Here is a 21,981-nt window from a genome sequence, read left to right as displayed (position 1 = left end):
AAATTACGAACATTTCTGGGGAAGTTAATTTCGTAAAAAAAAACAAACCAAAAGAAGAAATGTTAGTCTCATAAAAACGCTGCTGACTGGATAAATGTTTCCATAGACTCACAATTGGGATAAATGCTAACAATTGTTGTTGCTGTTGTTTGTCGGCGGACAACGTCATACGCCAACTCGTGTCTTCTCAACATCCATCCAGCAAAGCAAAAAAACAAAATCAGCAATTGTTTGTAGACAACGGATTGGAAGAAACCCACTTTTCAAATAACCCAGTTTCCATCGTTGTGTTTCATCTGTTTTTCTTTCTTTTTCGTTTCTTCATCTTCTTTTCCCAAAGCTTTGACTGACAGCCAGCGAGACAAACAAAGAAAATTGATATGAATTAAATGCGATCGTGTTGAGTTGTGTTGTGCAGGAAATTTGAGACATGAAATTAATTTGAAATTGTAGAGGTGAATTAATTCTTGAATAAAAAACAAACATAAACATATTCCAGGAATTTTATAGATTTTTGTAACTAATTTTTGCAATATTTTTGCATTAAACTATTTCTAGGCTAGGCTGAAACAAATCATATATACTCCTAGGCATAATTGCAAACGGAAGATCGATAACAACTGACATTTGCATTGATAATTTTGTTATTTTCAAAAAAAAAAAAAAAAAAACAGTGAGCGGATCAGTATAGTCGGACGGGGCCGACCATACGATACCCTACACAACTACCACGGAACTCTAACTTTCTGCGGATGTTAATTTCGAACCTGGGTAATAGTGATATTTGCACCTTTTTGACCGATTAGAGATCAACAGTACCTCTTCCTTACACTGACATAATATTCCCAATATTCAGTACAGCCCATCTAATTAGTTGTCCAGATTCTCTTCACCGTGATTTTTTTTTTTTGTGATATTCGGCTTGTGGTTTTCGGTCCACTTCATCCAAATTTGTTTATGTTATCGTCACCGAAAATTATACGCGTTGTCCTTAACCATAACTGAGCCTCTTGGAAAATTTTAAAGCGATCAGCGCTATATTGTGTTTAAAAAATTATAATGGACAGACGGGCGGACGGATGGACACACAGGTCTAGATCGACTCAGCTAGTCGAGATATGTCGATCAGTATACTTAAAGGTGGGTCTAGGGCCAATATTTTGCGTTGTTACAAACTCTTGGGGCTGCACAAAGCTATAAAGGCCTATCATTATAATTATGTAGGGTATAATTACTGAGTGTGGACTGACGACCATGTGTTGTGTTGTTTACAACGACTTGATGTAACCATTTTTTCAAAACAATGGAATTACTCGTGCATCGATGATTCCAAATCCCTGTATGGCTATGAAGTACCATCCCATAGCACTGTAAAAACCAGTAAGGAAAGTAGTAAAGTCGGACTGAGCCGACTATATGATACCCTTCACCACTTTGGGTATATTCTACATATGTATCCTAAAAGACGTCGCCTTTTCGAAGTAACATTGACATAAAATTGAATGAACTTAAAAATGTGATCTTTATCTATATCTAAACCGACTAACATCAATCCCTACACATGTCATTCAGCAACCTATGCTAAATTTTCTAATTCGATTTAAAGCAAACTTCACAAATGTTATTTGGTATGCTGCACTGTTTAAAATTTAATCTCAAATTATATATGGAAACTATGCTATATCTAAACCGATTTCAAGTAAACTTGCCAGAGATTAATTTATATTAACTTCAGTACGTTGTGTCAATCGGCCTAGCTAGGGGTCTTTAGTGCACCATTTACTTAAAATCGGACGAAAATATATATAGAAGGTGTTTGAAAATATATATGGAATCTATTTCTAAATCTGAACCGACTTTAACGAAACTTAGCACACGTCATTCTAGACTTAATTGAGTACGCTAGGCAAAAATTCGTGCAAATCAAAAGATTTGCAGGGATTTTGATGGAACATTTACCTAAAATCGGGCTCAACTATGTATGGGAGCTATATCTAAATCTGAACAGATTTGCACGAAACTTATCACACGTCATTCTACACTTAATTCAGTACGCTATGCCAAAATTCGTGCAAATCTAATGATTTTCAGGGACTTTGGTGCACCATTTACTTAAAATGGGACGAAAATATATATGGGATCTATATCTAAATCTGAACCGATTTTAACGAAACTTAGCACACGTCATTCTACACTTAATTCAGTACGCTATGCCAAAATTCGTGCAAATCAAAAGATTTGCAGGGATTAATAATTAATTCACATACACACACACTTCATTTCACTTTTCTCTTCTTCCTCTTCGTTAAACAGGTATCGATCCGGAAGGTAGCCGTCTGAAGTACAGTATATCAGGACCAGTTTTTTCTGTCGATCGTGATACGGGTGTGGTACGATTACGTCAGGAACTTGATCGTGAATCACAAGATTCAATTGAGGTCATCATCAGTATAACCGATGAAGGTGTCTATAATACCGAACCAAATACTGTGTCGCTGCGCAGAGTTATACCAGTGCGGGATTACAATGACAATCAGCCCACATTTGTGGGACGTCCATATTTGGCTAGTGTTAGCGAGGATTTGCCAGTGGGATCCGAATTGAAAATTGAACCTAGTATAATTGTTATTGATCGAGATATTGGTATCAATGCTGAGTTGGACATAAAATGTGTTGAGGTGAGTAACGGTTTTCTATTGTAATAAAAACGTAATTATTAATTCCATCGTTTTTTAGGAAAATGACATATGTGACACTTTTGAAGTCCAGGCTGAAAAATATGCGGAGGGTAATTACACAGCACGAGTTGTGTTGAAGAAACCTTTGGATTATGAAAGTCGTCCGAATTACATTATGACAATATCTGCCACAGATGGCGCCTTTGAAAATCGCCTATCTTCCGAGGCTACTGTCTCCATCACCGTACTCGACATTCAAGATCAATTGCCTATTTTCACAAACGCCCCCTACTCTGCAACTGTGGATGAAAATACCCCAGCCGGTGTTAGTGTGCTAACAATCAAAGCCATTGATGGTGATGTCGGCATACCCAGAGATATTTTATTAACCTTGGAAGATGATCAAATGGGTCACTTCGATTTAATGCCCTTTGGTGACCCCAAGGAGGGTACAGCTGTATTAAAAACAACAGATTTACCATTGGATCGTGAAAATCCTGAAATTTTACAAAATGGTGGCGTGTATATACTAAATGTGCGGGCTACGGAATTGGTAGATGGTTTGCCAACCGATGATTCGTCAACAACACAAATCACAATTGTGGTCAATGATGTCGATGATCATATACCGGAATTTAATGGGGACACATTCAACATTTCAATTGCTGAAAATTTGGGAAATGGTATGCCTTTGCCGGGTTTAACCGTAATCGTCGATGATCGTGATATGGGCAACAATAGTCGTTATTCTTTGGAATTAAGAAATGTCAAAAATGCTGAAAATACCTTTGCTGTAAGTCCCACTGAGGCTCAGGGTCGTACACCCATTGTGGTAAAAGTAATTAACTCCTCACGCCTTGACTATGATGTACTCGATGAAGAATTGCGGGAATTTTCCTTCGATATATTGGCCTTGGTAAATGGCGAAGAGAAATCCAGGGCTCGTATTAATGTCCACCTAACAGATGTCAACGATAATCCACCTATATTTGAAGAAACTAGTTATCGCTTCTTGGCAGCAGAGAATCTTACAGAGGGCACCCAGATCGGCATGGTTCGGGCAACGGATAAAGACTCCGATGGTTATGGTTTAATTACCTACTATCTAAAGGGCTTTGGTGCCGAATACTTCTATACCGACCCGTTGACTGGTGGTTTCTATGTCAATAAACCTTTGGATTATGAAAAACAAAATAGTTACAGTTTATCGATTGTGGCAGAAGATGGTGGTGGTCGGGAGGCCAATGCCCAGGTTTATGTTGAGGTCATCGATGTCAATGACAATTATCCACAATTTGAACAAACGGAATATTCACGAACCATACGCGAAGGCACCAGCCACTTTGAACCTCAATTTAATGTACGAGCCACCGATTCTGATGGTCCAACACAGGGTGGTGGAAAAGTTCGCTATGCCATTGTCTCGGAGAATAGCATATCGGGTAATGTGTTTAGCATAAATGAAGAGACTGGAGAAATTGTTCTGCAAAAGACCGCCCGCTCTATGGATACGGAAAAGGGTGAATATGAATTGGTAGTATCGGCAACAGATTTTGGTATACCCCCGTTAATGAATACGACAAAAGTTTATGTACGAGTTGGTATTTCGGGAAATCAACGTCCAATCTTTAAGGGACATTTTCAAAATATTGAAAATGTCCCTGTGTTGGGACCACCAAGTTATCGCGTCTCAATACCTGAAAATGCTCCCGCCGGCCATAATGTTACCATGGTCAAAGCTCACGATCCCGATGGTTTGGATAGTTTGTTGCGTTATCGGATAGTCGGAGCAAATGATAATTTTGAAATAGATGAAATGTAAGTGTCCTTGAATATTAGTTTCATAAAATCCGCGTTTAGTCCTTGAAAATTATTTCTATAAAAGCCCCACTTTGGTTTGGATAAATAGTTTTAATCTCTACATTATATTTTCTCTTTTAGTACTGGTCTCATTACTGTTTCACCACAAGCCCGACTAGATCGCGACTCAAATATGGATAGTTTTGAGATTACCGTAAATGCCGTCGATTCTGGATTACCTATACCTGAGACGGCAACAACTACCGTTTATGTCAATGTGAAAGATATCAACGATGAAAAACCGAAATTTGAACAGCATAGCTATGTTGCGTATGTTTCCGAACGCACTGAAATAGGCGAGACTGTACTTAAAGTTCGTGCCATCGATAAGGATTTGCATTCCAAATTAAATTATACCATTAAATCACCCATAAAAGCAACCTCTAAAGCTGGTGTTAGTATCACCAATCGTAGCAAATACAATGTGAAGGAAGCTTTTCGCATTGACCCTGCCAAGGGTATCATTTATGTTAATGGTAAGCTGAGCCATGATGAGGCAGCCGTGATTATTTTACCCATTGAAGTCAAAGATCTCAATGCCGAAGTGGATCCGGAGGGTCAAATTGATACAACGGAAGTCACCATTTATGTACAATCCTTTAAGGATACCAATCCCGTGTTTACAAATAAAGGTTGGACCAGTTCCAAGCCAATAGTTCACATCAATATTATGGAAGAAATGCCCATCGATAGTACCCTGTTCACCTTGCAAGCCAATGATCCGGTAACACAATTACCCATTTTGAGTTTTGAATTGGTCGAACCCAAAGAATTGGAATATTTCCATCTGCACGAACGTTCCGGAGAAGTTAGTCTACGTAAGCGTCTTGACTATGAAGCACTGCGTGAGGGACAGACACAATTCGAATTTCAAGTGAAAGCCAATGCTCCAGATTTACAGCGTAGCACTGTGACTTTGGTCAATGTGACGGTGCAAAATGTCAATGACAATAGTCCCATATTTGAAGAAGTCTCCTATCACACTTCCATTGTGGAAAATAAACAACACCCGACCAAAGTTATACAAGTTAAGGCCACAGATAAGGATGCTGCCTTAACCGAGCGTGACGAACGTTTGGGTTATCACAAAATCTCCTATTCTCTGTATGGTGAAAATTCTCATTTATTCGAAATAAATTCTCAAACTGGGGAAATAATCATAGCTCCAAATCAAACGGTGGATCGCGAAAGAACACCGCATATTAAGCTGCAAGTCAAGGCTGAAGATTCGCCCGGTCGTCCCACCGATTCTAAGCAAAGTTTAGTCGATCTCACCATCGATGTCTTGGATGTCAACGATAATGCCCCGGTTTGGAGTTTGCCTGAATATACCACAGTTATACCGGAAAATGCTCCAACTGATACATTTGTCATTAAGCTATTGGCCACCGATTTGGATGATGGTCCCGGTGGTGAAGTCCAGTATGAAATTATAGATGAGGGTGAAGTTTATGGTTATTTCAAAATTAATAAAATGACTGGAGAAATTAAAACGAAGCGAGAACTAACGGGCAAGGGAAGATCAGAACCATTTCAGATAAGGGTACGAGCGGCAGATAATGGGGATCAGGTACCCAAACAGAAGTCTTTAAGCAGTGATGTAAAGGTGGTGATCTTTATTGGTGATGTTAGTGCCAATGATGGTATTCCGTATTTTGTGGAACCCGAAATTGGTCAAATGGTTAATGTGACGGAGGTAAGAAAATTGAAATACTATAATAGTTGAAAAATTTGTTTAAAAAAAATTCAGCTGTAGCTTCAGCGTAGCTTACGATAAATTCATTTTTAAATATCCATGTTTAAGGAACAGGAACAGTCATTGAAGTCAAAAATCCACGCTTCGGAGATAGCCCTTGATTTTTTATACCCTTCACCACACTGTGGTACAGGGTATTATATCTTTGTGCATTGTTTGCAACAGCAAAAGGAAGCGAGAGAAAATGCGTAGAATCACTTTCTGAGTCGATTTATGTATGTCCGTCTGTCCATGTTAAATTGTAAACAAAGTACAGGTCGCAGTTATTATCCGAATTGGATGAAATTTGACACAGCTCATCTATTTGGCCTAAGAACGAACCCTATTGAAATTGGGAAAAATCGGTTCAGATTTAGATATAGCTCCCATATATATTTTCGTCCGATTTAAGGTAAATGGTGCACGAAAGCACCTATGTATTTTCGATTTGCACTAAATTTGGCATATCGTACTAAATTAAGTCTGGTGAGATGTGTGTTGTTTCAGATTTAGATATAGCTCCCATATATATTTTCGTCCGATTTTATCTATATGTTGCACCAAAGTCCCTATATATCCTTCGATTTGCACGAAATTTGACATAGCATACTGAATTGAGTCTAAAATTATTAGCGGAAAAATTCGTGAAAATCGGTTCAGATTTAGATATTGCTCCCATATATATTTTCGTCCATTTTAGGTAAATGGTGCACCAAAGTCCCTATATATCCTTCGATTTGCACGAAAAGTCCTTACTTAAAAAAAAAATAATATTTATTATATATTTTAACAGAATTTACCTGCCGGCACTGTTGTATTCCAAGTTCGAGCTGCAGATCCCGATGATCCCAATACACCTTCGGGAACTTTATTCTACAGAATATTAGATGATACCGCAGATGCACAGTCTTTTAGTATTGATGAAACCACGGGTCTTATTGTTACCACCGAAGTACTGGATCGTGAAGCCAAGGATATGTATAACATCATATTGGAAGTATACGATAATGGACAGCCAAGGCAATCGGCAACAAGGGTGCTACAGGTCAAGGTGTTAGATGTGGACGATCACAAGCCCCGATTTGTGAGGGAAATTGTAAGAAAAATATTGTGATTAATATTCCAAATAAAAAATGTGATTTGACCTCATTTCAATTTCAGGATGAAGGACCATTGGAATTAATGCTGTTGGAGGAGGAGCCTAAGGACACCGTTGTGGGTAATTTTTCCGCCATAGATGAGGATATTGGTGAAAATGCTGCCATCGAATATATCATTACCGAGGGTAATGAGATGAATGTTTTCACTGTTGAAAGAACCGATGATAATCTGGCCATTCTTAAGACCAATCAACCAGTGGATCGTGAAGCTGTTGAAAGTTTTACACTAACCATTAAATGTTTGAAATTGGGAGAACCTAATTCAGTGTATCTGGGTGAAACCTATGATCGTTTTGATCTTTCACAGCGGCGGATTTTAATTAAAATCATGGATATCGATGATAATTTGCCACAATTCGAACGCAAGGATATGTCGGTGGGTATACGAATCAATGTACCGGTGGATAGTAAAGTTACCACCATTCATGCTGTGGATCTTGATGCAGAGGCCAAACCCATACAGTTGACAATTGAAAATGTAACATTTGTACCACAATTCTATAAAAGAACGAAACAAATTGAAACCACTTCATTGCAAAATCTATTCACTCTCAACAATAGAACGGGAGAATTAAGGACCAGTGGTTCCTTTGCCGATTATGTTGATGGTTATTTCAATATGCGTATAAGAGCAAATAATTCGGAGAAAATCAAACGTCATACATTTAATAATTTGAAAATATTCGTTATACGCGATAAATCTCTGCTGAAATTTGTATTCACTCGACCACCGAGTGAAATTCAAAATATCATTAAACCCTTCCAGGAAATGATAAAGGAAAAACTGAAGCCTCTCGGTTTGGATTTACATCTGTTGGATACCCAAGTTTTGGCTCGTGCTGATTTAAGTTTAGATTTTACGGCAAGCAGTTCATGTTTCCAATTGTTCAAAAACGGTTCAGCTGTGTCCATGATGGAAATGCAAAAACTAATGGATTCACCCTGGCTGAAGAGAGAACTATTCGATATTTATGTGGAATTTGGAGTCAGTGAAGTGGAACCATGTTCGGTAAGGAAACCCATTGCTGCGGCAAGTTATATGTCAGCACCGGGTACATGGTTGGTTATCATAGCTGGGTTCATTGGACTAGCGGCCATTATAACAGCCTGCACAGCATGTTGTCTGAGGAGAAAGTAAGTTGGGCATATAATTTACTCAAAATGTATAACATAACATTAATCAAACCCCTTTGTCTTTGCAGATACAAAATACACTCGAAACGTAGCATACAACAGGCATCACGTTCCACCACCGAAACATATGGGGTAGTGGGTGTACCCACAGTTTATTTACCCTATTCTGAACCAATTTATGGTCCATTGTAGCATCCAGTCATGTGGCATAGTTTTAGTTAATTATAATACTGCAGATAAGTTCTAGATTTCTAAGATCCCTCTTAGCATACCCCGTAGTATCCGTTCAAAATGTCCCGATTCAATGCAAATGTTGAATTATGGTCATTCGCAAAAAAACTAGCCATAAAGACTGCGCATATTATTTCAAGCAAACCGTTTTAGTTTTATAATATGCCTGTGATTTTTTTCTTCTTTGTAATACATACAATACAGAATAATGCAAAACTTCACATCGACAATTTATGTATTGATGTATTTGCCCTTAGTTTTTATTTTAATTTTAAATACTATACTATAATTCTATTTTTATTTAATTTCTGAAATGTGATTCATAAGAGGTTTTAAGCTTCAATCTTTTTTTCATTTCTATTATAAATTTTAAATTAATTTTTAATTGTACGCAAACAACGAAATCATCATCATAATCATGTTTAAACATGTTAGTCTTTAGTTGTAAAAAAAACTATAATGTAATAAGATTATGTATAAATTATTTTTATATATTTTTTGTAATTTTTTCGTATAAAATAAAAGATAAGTGAAATTAAATTGAAATCTGTTTTCATTAGTGAGTATTTGTATACACTTCTTCAAACATTGGTGACATTGGATTAACAAATTAAAAAAAATAATTGTAACACTTTGTTGGAAAGGTAACAGAAAAAGTGGAACAACTCGTCCAATCTTCATGATTTATATCTGTAAACTAAACATATTTCCATAAGAAAAGTTATGATACCCTTCACCACTTTGGGTATATTCTACAAATGTATCCAAAAAGTCGTCGCCTTTTCGAAGGAACATTGACATAAAATTGAACGAACCTAAGTATGTGATCTTTATCTATATCTAAACCGACGAAACGAAACTATATATGGGAGCTATATCAAAATCTGAACTGATTTTCAAGAAACTTAGCACTCATCAAATCAAAAGATTTGCAGGGACTTTGGTGCACCATTTACCTAAAATCGGGCGAAACTATATATGGGAGCTATATCTAAATCTGGACCGATTTTCACGAAACTTAGCACACGACATTTTACACTTAATTCTGTACGCTATGCCAAAATTCGTGAAAATTGAATGATCGGGCGAAACTATATATGGGAGCTATATCTAAATCTGAACCGATTTTCTCCAGGGTTCGTCCCTGGGCCAAATAAGTCACTTGTGCCAAATTTCATCCAAATCGGATAATAAATGTGACCTGTACTTTGTTTACAATTTAACATCAACAGACGGACGGACATGCATAAATCGACTCAGAAAGTTATTCTATGCATATTCTCAAAAGGAACCATAGGTCTATCTCGATTCCTTTTGCCTGTTACAAACATATGCACAAAGCCATAATACCCTGTACCACAGTGTGGTGAACATGGAACTCATATGGACTGATATTGATTTTGTTGGTGCGAAGGCTGCCTTCATACCAAAAATATAAAATGAAAACCAGTGAGCGGAGCAGTATAGTCGGACGGGGCCGACCATATGATACCCTACACAACTCCCATGAAAATCTAACTTTCTGTGGTTCTATATTCTGAGATTGGCCAATATTTCGCGATATTTGCACACTTTTGACTGGCTAGAGGTCAGAAAATGTTACTAATAATCAGTACAGCCCCTCTAATTACTTATCCAGATTCCCTTCACCGTAGGTTGTGTTGTGATGTTCGGCTTTCGTACAAATAATTAAGTTTCGATCCACTTCATCCGAAAAATTATTATCTGATCATCACCTAACATTTTAGGCGTTGCCCTTGACCATAACTGGAACCTCATGGAACATTTCAAAGCGATCAGGCTATATATCCGCCCTAAAGTGTGGTAATAGGTTACTAAATAATATATGAATACGTAAGCAACTGTAAATATTTAAGTGTAACTCCCGCATCCGAGCACCTACGACAATATGATAGGTATCAATTTAAAGGTCAACCACTCCTCTTGGATATACTATCAACTTCTCGGATCTATGTCCTTCAGGAGTAAATATATACGCCATAGAATACAAATTGTGTAATATTTCACACAAAAGTCAGGGTCCATTTGACCCGCTAAATATTGAGCGATCTTTATCAAAACAGACATGCTTAGTCTTTGGCCCTCTTCTTTATGTAAAAATTCCCAATGTTTGGGTCATAATTGCGGCCTCTGAAGCGACCCTTTATTGGACAGAACCCATGCTACATGCAAAATTCCGTGAAGATTAGTCCATAACTGCGGCCTCTATCGTGTTTACAAATTTTTTCCCTCTGGATGCCCTTCAAACATAGCCCATTAACTTCAAGTTTATAGCTCTGAATGTGCTTTAAAAATGAATCTTAAACACCTACAAAATTGAGGACATGGGTAGAAGACTATATTAAGAGCCCAGAAGGACAAATTTACCATTCATTAAGAAAGAGCCACATATATTTGAGTGCGGTTATTCCTGTTATTAAGGGAACCCACCCCCCATTCCCGATTTTAATTTTTCAAGATTTTTAATCGGCTGGTAATTCAATACCAATGCATGTTAATGTTTGTAACTTTGCACATATATAATTTAAGATTTAAAAGAGAAGAAAAATAATTTACAAAAAATTTTTGTTATTGTTTTGTTGTTGTTTTTTGTAATTAAAGAAAAGTCCTTATTTTTGATGGCGGGCATGATAACTCCCCACTGGAACATCGGAATCCGAAAATTCCAACGGTGTTAGAAAGAACACATGTCTGTCTCTCGTATGAACTAGGATTATTGACTTCTAAAATTAACAAAATGGCGGACCTTTGAAAAAATATTTTTGGAAAATCGCAGATTTTTTACAAAAACCAAATTAAAAAATAAGGAAGATCTTCACCGATTGACTTTATCCTAGTTCATACGATAGCTATACACTCACAGAGAAACGTGTAAAAATTAGGAATCGATTGGGTTATTAGTTTTTGAGTTGTCGTGCCCGCCATTCCCAAAAGAGAAAAACGCGTTTAAAGTTTGGAAGCGCTTCAGCCGTCACTTGATGCTGACACAATAAATCGAGTTCTTGAGATTTTCTCTTGAAATTTTGTAGATAAATTCCTGAATTTCTGTAGATTCGAATTAAATCAAAAAAATTTTGACCCCTTAAGAAAGATTTTTGTTAAAAAATAGCCCCCTTCTATATCGAGTTCTAGCGCGTATTTCTCATCCTTATTGCTCTGAGCCGTAAACTAAATGCCACATGACGAAACTTTGGCATCCAAATATTCCACCAGAAATCGATAATCGTATGTTTTCCACATCCTCTTCCACTTATACCCCATCTTTGCTCAGAATTCCTTTACATCTAATAAAGTTCGTATAAATTGTATATTAAGAAGACATTTTTACCACTAAATAGATCTCAAATACGTTAATAACATCTATATTTTTTAATTTTAGAAGTGGATTTTCCTTATGATATATATTTTATCTATTTATCTTTAGATAACATTTATCTTTAAATAACTTTAAAAATCTAACAAATTATTGTTAAAAAAAAAGTTTCTTATAGCATTTTGAATAATAATTTTAAAATTGAGTGTCCTTTGAACAAAAAATTAGAAAACAATCCTCGTCAATATTTGTGATGTGCGTGTTGCGAAAAACAGAATATTTTTGTTATCGTATGCTTTGTAAAAAACACTTCATATCTTATCAATCATTTATATTATTACGGTTATCATTTGCGGGGCTTTAGTTTTATGAACTTCCTGGGAACATTGTTATCAATTGGTGGATTTAATAAAAATATTGTCAATTACATTATGGTGTTTGTATTAACAAACCACAGCTACAATAGGGATGGCAAATATTTGCAAAGCTTTTAAATGTATGTTTTTTTTACATTAATTTACACAAACAACATATGGCAAATGTTGGCAACAACAAACAACTTGTATCAAGTTTATTTAACGTTTTTGTATGTTACAATAAAAATAATTAATTATTCAAATTTTTGTGAAATGAAATATGAAATAAAAATATATACGACAATATATCGAGATGAATGAGGACGGCAAATTATAGAAAATAATATTTATGCAATAGATACAATTTTGGAAAATCGATCAACAATCCATCTTATGCCGAGTTTTGAAACCAAAATAACTCCATATGTCCAAATCATTTATTTTCTAATTCATATTCTTTTTCGAAATGATCAGCAACAAGCTATTACAACAAGACAATAATGATAGTACTTGAAAGTGATTTATTTGATTTTGCACTGATCATCAATCAAAATGATAATGATGAGGACAAGAGTTCTGAATTGTATGTTGCCAAAATACTGGCTTCACACTCCAATCACTCATTTGTGACACATATGACCATTGTTGCGATTTGAGAATCAAATGGGGACGATATAATCTGCCTCATCATTGTTTTCATCATGTTATTCTTTATTCTTCTATTATATAATACTTTTATATATTAAGATATAATAAAGCATATAATATCATATTTTATATACAGAGCGATAGTAACTAACCTAACCCAAATGTTGTAATAAAATTAATGAGCACGTTGTTAATTTTTGGCCTGTTCATAATCCTTAACAATGTTCGGCAGTTCATTTATTTCTTTCACCCCCATACAAACTCATCATTTATGGTGGGTGGTTAATGCCTTGCCGTATATTTTTAGACAGTACAGTTCGCCTTTATAACGAAACACTTGTTAGTAATTTTTTTAAACAATCATTGTTATACAGTGACGCAAAGATTAAAAAATAAACAAATTTCAGAATATATTATATTCATATATATTGGCGATATAAAAAATGCCAAAATCGAATATTTGAAGAAATGGGAAAAAAGCGACATGAGGCCTATGTCAAAGTATGCCACTTCGTTAAGAAATGCTGATAAAATATTCAAAATATCAATGGGTCGGAACAGTTATAAAGATGACTATGTCTAAACATAGCCCTATATTTTGCAAAGTTTTTTTACTACCAAGAACTCGGAGTACCAAATTACAGTTAATTCGTTTGGGAAATGAGTTTATCCCATTTTTGATATTTTTCATAAACATGGACCTACATTTCCTGCAAAGATTTTTTCCAAAAACTCGGAATTCCAATTACAGCCAATTTGGTTAAGATTTTAAAATACCAGAAATGGGGTGGGACCTTTTATGCCAAGTACGAAAAGAAAATATGGCTGTTAAATTTTCTAGTTAGGCACTAGTTGTGCCATAGGTCCCATTTTTTGGCCATAATTAGAACAGTGGGTTTATGAAATAAATAAATATCACATATAATAGATTCGGACGCTGATTACGATTCTGCAAGAAAAACGTAAAACTGTAATCGGGTCGATCGAAAACGGCGGTCAATTTTTTTAAAAGTTCAATGAATCAGTTTTTTTGAACTCATTTTGTAGAGCTATGACCACTAATTAAAAATGTGAAATCAGATATTAAAAATTTAATATAATGAATATAAAATTGCGGATATAAGAAAGAACTAAATATTAGCTTGGGAAAAAAGAAATCCATTAGGCCGGTCGTCGAAAATATCGATAAAATCGGAGAAATGATCGAAGTTGACCGGCATGTTAGCAGTCGTAATATCGCCCAGGAGCTAAAAATCTACCATAAACCAGTTTTAAACCATTTACACATGCCGATGTTTGGTGCCACAAACGGAATGAGATAGACCCTTTTCATAAACGGTTGGATAAGAAATGGATCACATGCGATAACCCTGTGCGAAAACGATTGTGGTCAAAGAGCGGTGAAGCACCTCAAACGGTGGCTACACTAGGTCTAACGGCCAGGAAGGTTCTGCTATGCATTTGGTGGGACTGGAAGGGGATTATTTATTACTAGCATATGCCCGCAACTTCGTTAGCGAATGTAGGAAATATTTAATAATGTATTAACATATTATTTTATTTTTAGATAAAACTGCATATGTCTGAAAAAACAATCCACACATTAATATCGACCATAAATTAAACTTGAGTACCATTTAGTACCAAATTTCATGATTCGAGCTCTAAAGGTTCACCCAAATACAAATTTTAACAAATTTTCCATTTAGCACACATTATTTCCATAAGTAGCCTCCTCAACCAATGATTCCAAATTCAAATATCAGGATTCCAACTCCATTAATTCACCCACAATTGAAATTGTACCGAATTTAGTAGTAGAATTTCCAAAACTTCCTACTTAACCCCGGGGTGTAGGTTTACCCCGACAGTGATTTTAAATCCAAGTTTCAGGATTCCAACTCCATAGGTATGAATTTCACAGTAGTATGAATTTCCAAAAACCTCTCACTTAACCCAAACCTACACCACCACAGTGATCCAAAATATAAGTTTCAGGATTTCAATTCTATCGGTCTACCCACAATTCAAATTATACCAAATTTTGCACACAGCAGTGCCAAAATTACCTACCCTCTATTGGTTCACCCATAATTCAAATTCTACTAAATTTAGTACATAGTTGTACCAATTTCCAAAACTTCCTATATACCCCAATCCTACACCCCCACAGTGATCCTAAATCGAAGTTTCAGGATTCGAACTTTATCGGTTGACCCACAATCCAAATTGTACCAAATTTAGTACACAGTAGTACGAATTTCCAAAATTTCCTACTTAACCCAAACCAAAACCCCACAGTGATCCGAAATCTAAGTTTCAGGATTCAAACTCTACCGGTTCACCCACAATTCAAATTGTACCAAATTTGGTACACATTAGTTCAAATTTCCAAAACTTCCTACATACCCCAATCATACACCCCCACAGTGATCCTAAATCCATGTTTCAGGAATCAAACTCTATCGGTTCACCCACAATACAAATTGTACCAAATTTAGTACACAGTAGTACGAATTTCAAAAACTTAACAACCCAAACCAACACCCCCACAGTGATCCTAAATCCATTTTTCAGGATTCAAACTCTATCAGTTCACTATTTAAATGGTACCATATTTGGTACACAATAGTACGAATTTCCAAAACTTCCTACATACCCCAATCCTACACCTCCACATTAATTTGCATTCCAAATTTCAAGTTTTTAGCTCAATCCATTCACATGCTACGAAATTGTACGAAATTTAGTACATTTCAGTACTTTTCGGATACTTATAGTTCGAATTTCCAAAAAGTCCTTTGCTACATCTATTCTACACTCCATCAGTGACTCTCAATCCAAATTTCTCAATCTAGATTTCTAGCTCTATTGGTTCGCCAAATACAAATGATACCATATTTAGTACTTTTTTGTACTTTTCGTACGGTTCTAGTACGAATTTCCAAAAACCCAGCCTTATCTCTCACATTTGGACCACGAGTGACACTCACCCAAAATTTCAAGATTCTAGCTTCAGCCGTTTCGTATGGGCGTTGATGAATCATTAAATCACTGAGTCAATCACTTTACTCTTTTATAAGTATAGATAAAATTTGTACCAAATATAGTAGCATATAGTACTTTTCGTACACATGAGTACGCGCATTCAAAACCATCTCCTTAAATGGACCCTACAGCTCAACCTTAATTCACACCCCAAATTTCAAGTTTTTAACGCTATCCGTTCACAAGCTACAGAATTGTACCAAATTTAGTACATTTTTGTACTTTTCGGACAGTTTTAGTTCGAATTTCCAAAAACCCTTTGGTACACCTATCCTACACTCCATCAACGACCACCAAACCAAATTTCAGAGTTCTAGCTCCACTGGTTCGCCAAATACAAATGGTATCACATTTAATACATTTTAGTACTTTTCGTACCGTTCTAGTACGAATCTCCAAAACCCCAGCCTTATCTGTCACCTTTGAATCAAGGGTGACCCTCACCCAAAATTTCAAGATTCTAGCTTCAGCCGTTTCGTCTGGGCGTTGATGAATCGTTAAATCAGCCAGTTAGTCAATCACTTTACTGTTTTATTAGTATAGATTAGTATAGTGCCTTTTAGTACTTTTCGTACCATTATAGTACGAATTTCCAAAAACCCAGGCTTATCTGTCACATTTGGACCAAGAGTGACCCTCACCCAAAATTTCACATTTGGACCAAGAGTGACCCTCACCCAATATTTCAAGATTCTAGCTTCAGCCGTTTCGTCTGGGCGTTGATGAATCGTTAAATCAGCCAGTCAGTCAATCACTTTACTATTTTATTAGTATAGATTAGTATAGTGCCTTTTAGTACTTTTCGTACCATTATAGTACGAATTTCCAGCCGTTTCGACTGGGCGTTGATGAATCGTTAAATCAGTCAGTCAGTCAATCACTTTACTCTTTTGTTAGTATAGATGAGTTGCTTCCATATGGCCAAAAGCTTGTTAAATAAAATCCTATAGTTCATATAAAAATAATAGATTTCTTTTTCCCCAACCTAATACGTTGGCGATACTAGAATTGAATGCATACGATTTTTTATGTAAACAATTTTGACTAATTTAAAATTCTCTCCAAATCTTTGATAGTGTTTTTTTATTTTCCCTTTTATCGACCGTGGGTCACTGTACTCTCCCGTATCCCTGCCAGTAACAAGTAACTGTAACACAAACAACAACTTGTTATTTTAATGTTTTAAAAAGTTACAATAATATCCATGTACTTACCACACTTGTATTGTTTTCCTACACAATTTCATTATTATCGTGGTTGTTGTTGTTGCTGCTGTCGTTTTTACCTTCTACCCCGCATCATTATCCTTTGGTACTCTTGAAATTGTTTTATGTTTCGGCAAACTGGGTAACCCGTAGCTCTACAACAATAACATGTTGCACCCTTTCAATTGCTTTATTTTTGCTTTGGTACATTTGCATGGCTAACCCTGATTTTATATCCTACCAACATCCCTTATCCTGACACTCAAACAAACTCACACACACAAAGAGTCGTTAACGTTCGAAAGATTTTATTTGATATAGTACGTCCAGGGTTAATGAGCGTGCACCAGCACAAGGGTAGAATGTATGGTGGAATAAATATAATTTGAACATTTATTATTTATGATTTCGTTTTTGTAGTTCGTGTTCTTTGGTTCGTTAATTTTTTTTTTTTTTGTAAAGAATCACATTTTGTGTGTGTGTATTTCTTGTTATTTCAGAATCATTTTTTATGTTCGAAGAAAGTAAAATAGAAAAAAAACCGTTATGACAATTTATAATTTTTGTACATTTATCGCGCCTTGTTAGAGGTGTACCTAAAATATTCATTTTTTAAATGAAATGTAATTAATTTTATTGATTTGGATAAGGGGAACATATCTCTTAGTGAGATTCTGTCAAAAAGTACCTATAGTACTTTATCAGTAGAATGAGTTTGCTATTTTAAGATAATATACAAATTTGTGCAGAACCTCTAAATGTCATGTAATTGCTCATAGTAATTAGTGAATGTTTGTTTTCATGTATGTAATCCTACTTTATGTAAATTTGCACCCATGGAACTATGTCTGTTCGATTGAACAGATTCACGTATAGGTACAGTCCCAAATAACGATACTTCGATGTTTCCAGTATGGTTGGAAACTTCGCTGCAAATCCCTATGACGGAGATCTTAGGAAGATTTAATATTAATAATAATAATATTTCTGGTCCCCAACGGGTCCGTTTTTCTCATTACATTAGAAATTAAAACTAGTCTTCCAAAACCATTCCACGTACATTGTTATTAACATTGTTCCAAACTTATAGAAGCACAGTTGGCCTTCGGACGACTCACAAGAAAGACGCATTTAAAGAGGTCAACAACTCCTCTTGGATATACGATCAACTTTTCGGGTATATGTCCTTCAGCAGCAAGTATATACGCCCCAGAATAAAAAGTTCGTAATTTTTCACACGGAAGTCTGGGTCAATTTGACCCGCTAAATATTGACCGATCTTTATCAAAACAGGCATATTTATTCTTTTGCCCGACCCCCGACTACATGTAAAATTTCACGATGTTCGAACCATAACTGCGGCCTCTGGAACGCACAGAAAAAACGACAAAAATAAGTATTTGGTCCATTTAATTCCCTAAATATTAACCGATCTTTACCAAAAACAATAGGGGTCTTCATTGCCCAGAACCCATCCTACATGCAAAATTTCGTGAAGATTGGTTCATAACTGTGGCCTGTATCGTGTTTACAAATTATAATGGACAGACGGACGGACACACATGTCTAAATCGACTCAGCTAGTCGAGATATGGCGATCAGTATACTTAAAGATGGGTCTAGGACCAATATTTCACGGCTTTACAAACTTTTGGGGCTGCACAAAGCTATAATACCCTGACAACATAGTTGTGTAGAGTATAACCAGTATATAGTCGGACGGGGCTGACCATATGATACCCTACACAACTTCCAAGAAAATATAAGTCTCTGTAGTTCTATATTCTGAGCTTGGGCAATATTTCGCGATATTTGCACCCTCTTGATGTCAACAAATATTACTAATTAATATTTAGTACAACTCTTTTATTTACTTTTCCAGATTACCTTCACCGTGAGTTGTGTTGTGATGTTCGACATTCAATTGTGGCCTATAGATCGACTCGAAAAAAAACACCAAAAAAATAAGTTTTCGGTCCACTTCATCCCAAAATTAGTATCTGATCATCACCGAAAATTATATGGAAAATTTCAAAGCGATCAGCGCTTTATTTCCGACAGACGGACACACATGTCTAGATCGGCTCAGCTAATCGAGATATGACGATCAGTATACTTAAAGGTGGGTCTAGGACCAATATTTCGCTGCGTTACAAACTTTTGGGGCTGCACAAAGATATATTACCCTGACAAGATAATTGTGTATTATTATGATATGGCCAAAGGCTAAATTCTGATCTCTACTGTCAACAGCTGGACCGTTAAAAGATAGCAATTGACCAGAAACAGCCAGAATTGGACAATACGAGAGGTCTCGTGTTCCTCCAGGACAACGCTAGGCCACACATATCTACAGTGACTCGCCAGAAACTTCGGGAGCATCCGCCATACAGTCCGGCCTGGGCACCAAGCGATTATCATTATACCCTTCACCACACTGTAGTACCGGACTCTAATTATCACAAGATGTGATTTTTCATTCTAGCAGTATTCAACAGAAAGATGTAGATGGTAAGATTTTAATGGTAGTTTCTTAATTTTACCCGGGTCACATTCCTAAAACACTATATGGGCAATATTGCCAATTTATTCAAATTTAACATAGCTGAAGCAGAGGTTCACCCCTTTATAACAACAAAATGGGGACTACGTCTCTTTTGCATCCTTGTACAAAATTTTAGCTGTATCTACCTTTAAATGATGCTGACATGTTGAAGCTCGATTTTGAGTGTTTTTTGAATTTTACTTCTAGCTATAATACGCAAACAGGAATTTCTAAAAATCGATTATAAGATTATTGTAGTCGCGAATCTTCGTAATTTGATATGTATTTTGTGTATGTAGTATGCACAGCTTCAGAGTAATACCCATCCGATGGTGAAAATTTTGTGCGATCAAATTTCTAAAAAACCTATTTTTCGGGCCAAATTTTTAGGCCACCGAAGCGTTAATGGCATATGGAGTTTTCGGAAGTTATTCGCGTTTTACGATTTTTTGGGTACTTCAATGCAACATGTGGCACATCTTAGCCGTCAAATGAAATTTCGCAAAATATATATGGATTGGAAGTTAAACTTCAGTACTTTCTGGAAACAGCATGCGCATCAAATGATTTTGAGAATTACGCGATTTAGACGCAATTTAAAATGTATATTTCATAATATTATTTTATTTTAAGATTTATTCCTATTTATAGAACCCTAAGATTTATCGGAAGGGTCTTGATATAAATCGCAAGGCGTATACTTGTACACAAAAAGTGATTATTTTTATATATGTCAATTTTTCGGCGAAATTCGGGTAAAATAGCAGAATAACCCCAACATTATTTTCTGAAATTTCTTGTATAAAATTAAAAAAATAAATATGATGACATTATTTTTTCGAACCAAAAACAAATATTTTTCGTCAATATCTTATTTTGTTGTCGCTGCGATGTACAAACCGCTACACGGACTTGTGTGATTTTGATATCATTTGATTCATCACGGTGTTTAAATTATGTAGATATTTTAAAATTAATTTTTATGTGTGTGTATGTCATTAATATAATAAAAATATTTATGTAATCTCCAATATTTCGCGAAGATGTGCACCTTTTTCGCGAATATTATATTCATATTCTTATTTTACGGAGGAAGATATATATCAACGTTTTTGGTCAATATAATAAAAAATATGCCCAAAATTAAAACCTCGATAACTTTTGCGCGCATCAACCAAAAATTTGATCGCGAACGGTTTCGGAGTCAGAACATTTTTCTCTATATGTGTACCAAAAATCATTGATGTGCCACAAAAACAAAAAAAAAACTGATTTTTTGAAAATGGAATATTAAAAAATTGGCAATATTGCCCATATATAGTTACGTCAAATATATAGTTACGCCAAAAAACTAATTTCGAGGAAGAAATAACCGGATTTCCCAATTTGTGAACCGATTATTCAGATAAATATAAATGTATAGCCGTCTTATAGGAATTTCCAAACGAGGTTACTATATTTTAGCATTAGGAATAGACTGCTAATTTGCTGTCCGGGTCCTTTGAAGGTAAATAACTTCTTACGGAATATTTTCGATATAAATCATGCATCATTTTCAATATGGTCAAGGTCCTAGCCCTATTTTACTACCATTTATTGTTTTAAATAACTATCTTAATTTTTTCGTGATTCTTATTTTACACGATCAGTCTTAAAATTTCCTTGATTATTCAATATCATAAAAATCGAATACAATAGAAGTATATTTCCTTTCTATAAGATCCCTTTTTCTCCTCATAAGAGTCAGTCTGTCTATCTTTGTAGTAAATCATAGACATTAGTTCATCTTTTAACCAACAGCTTTAATTGAATTTTCCCGAAGAAAATAACGGTAGCTGTTATAAAAATCAATCAAATCGAAATCCTTATTAACGGCACATGCCAAATTTTTCTCCACATAATACCATCAATCAAGTAAAGAAGTATAAAAAACGATAACCTCAATTAAGCTAGAGATTATTACACATTACATTCCTTTTTGCAAAATTCATTGCTTCCGGTTTAGGCAGTAAACAAACAGGGATTTAATGACACCCTCCCATTATGT

At 35.6% G+C, this 21,981-nt stretch overlaps 1 protein-coding gene across 1 annotated transcript in view; it reads left to right on the top strand.

Moving 5' to 3' along the window:
- Positions 1-8,788, top strand: part of LOC133338338 (cadherin-23-like) — a 28,684-nt gene extending 19,896 nt beyond the window's left edge. Inside the window, exons 2-7 of the mRNA XM_061546514.1 lie at positions 2,314-2,678; positions 2,737-4,496; positions 4,620-6,234; positions 7,067-7,369; positions 7,435-8,567; positions 8,636-8,788. Of these exons, the coding sequence (XP_061402498.1) occupies positions 2,314-2,678; positions 2,737-4,496; positions 4,620-6,234; positions 7,067-7,369; positions 7,435-8,567; positions 8,636-8,759 (5,300 nt within the window). The 3' untranslated portion in view covers positions 8,760-8,788. The remainder of the gene's footprint in view (positions 1-2,313; positions 2,679-2,736; positions 4,497-4,619; positions 6,235-7,066; positions 7,370-7,434; positions 8,568-8,635) is intronic.
- Positions 8,789-21,981: the final 13,193 nt, after the last annotated feature.

The sequence above is a fragment of the Musca vetustissima genome, unplaced genomic scaffold (assembly GCF_032173495.1).
Source record: "Musca vetustissima isolate MV318-11 ecotype Yass unplaced genomic scaffold, APGP_CSIRO_Mvet_v1 utg4425, whole genome shotgun sequence".
NCBI lineage: Eukaryota > Metazoa > Arthropoda > Insecta > Diptera > Muscidae > Musca > Musca vetustissima.
This window is presented reverse-complemented; position numbering and strand designations above follow the sequence as displayed.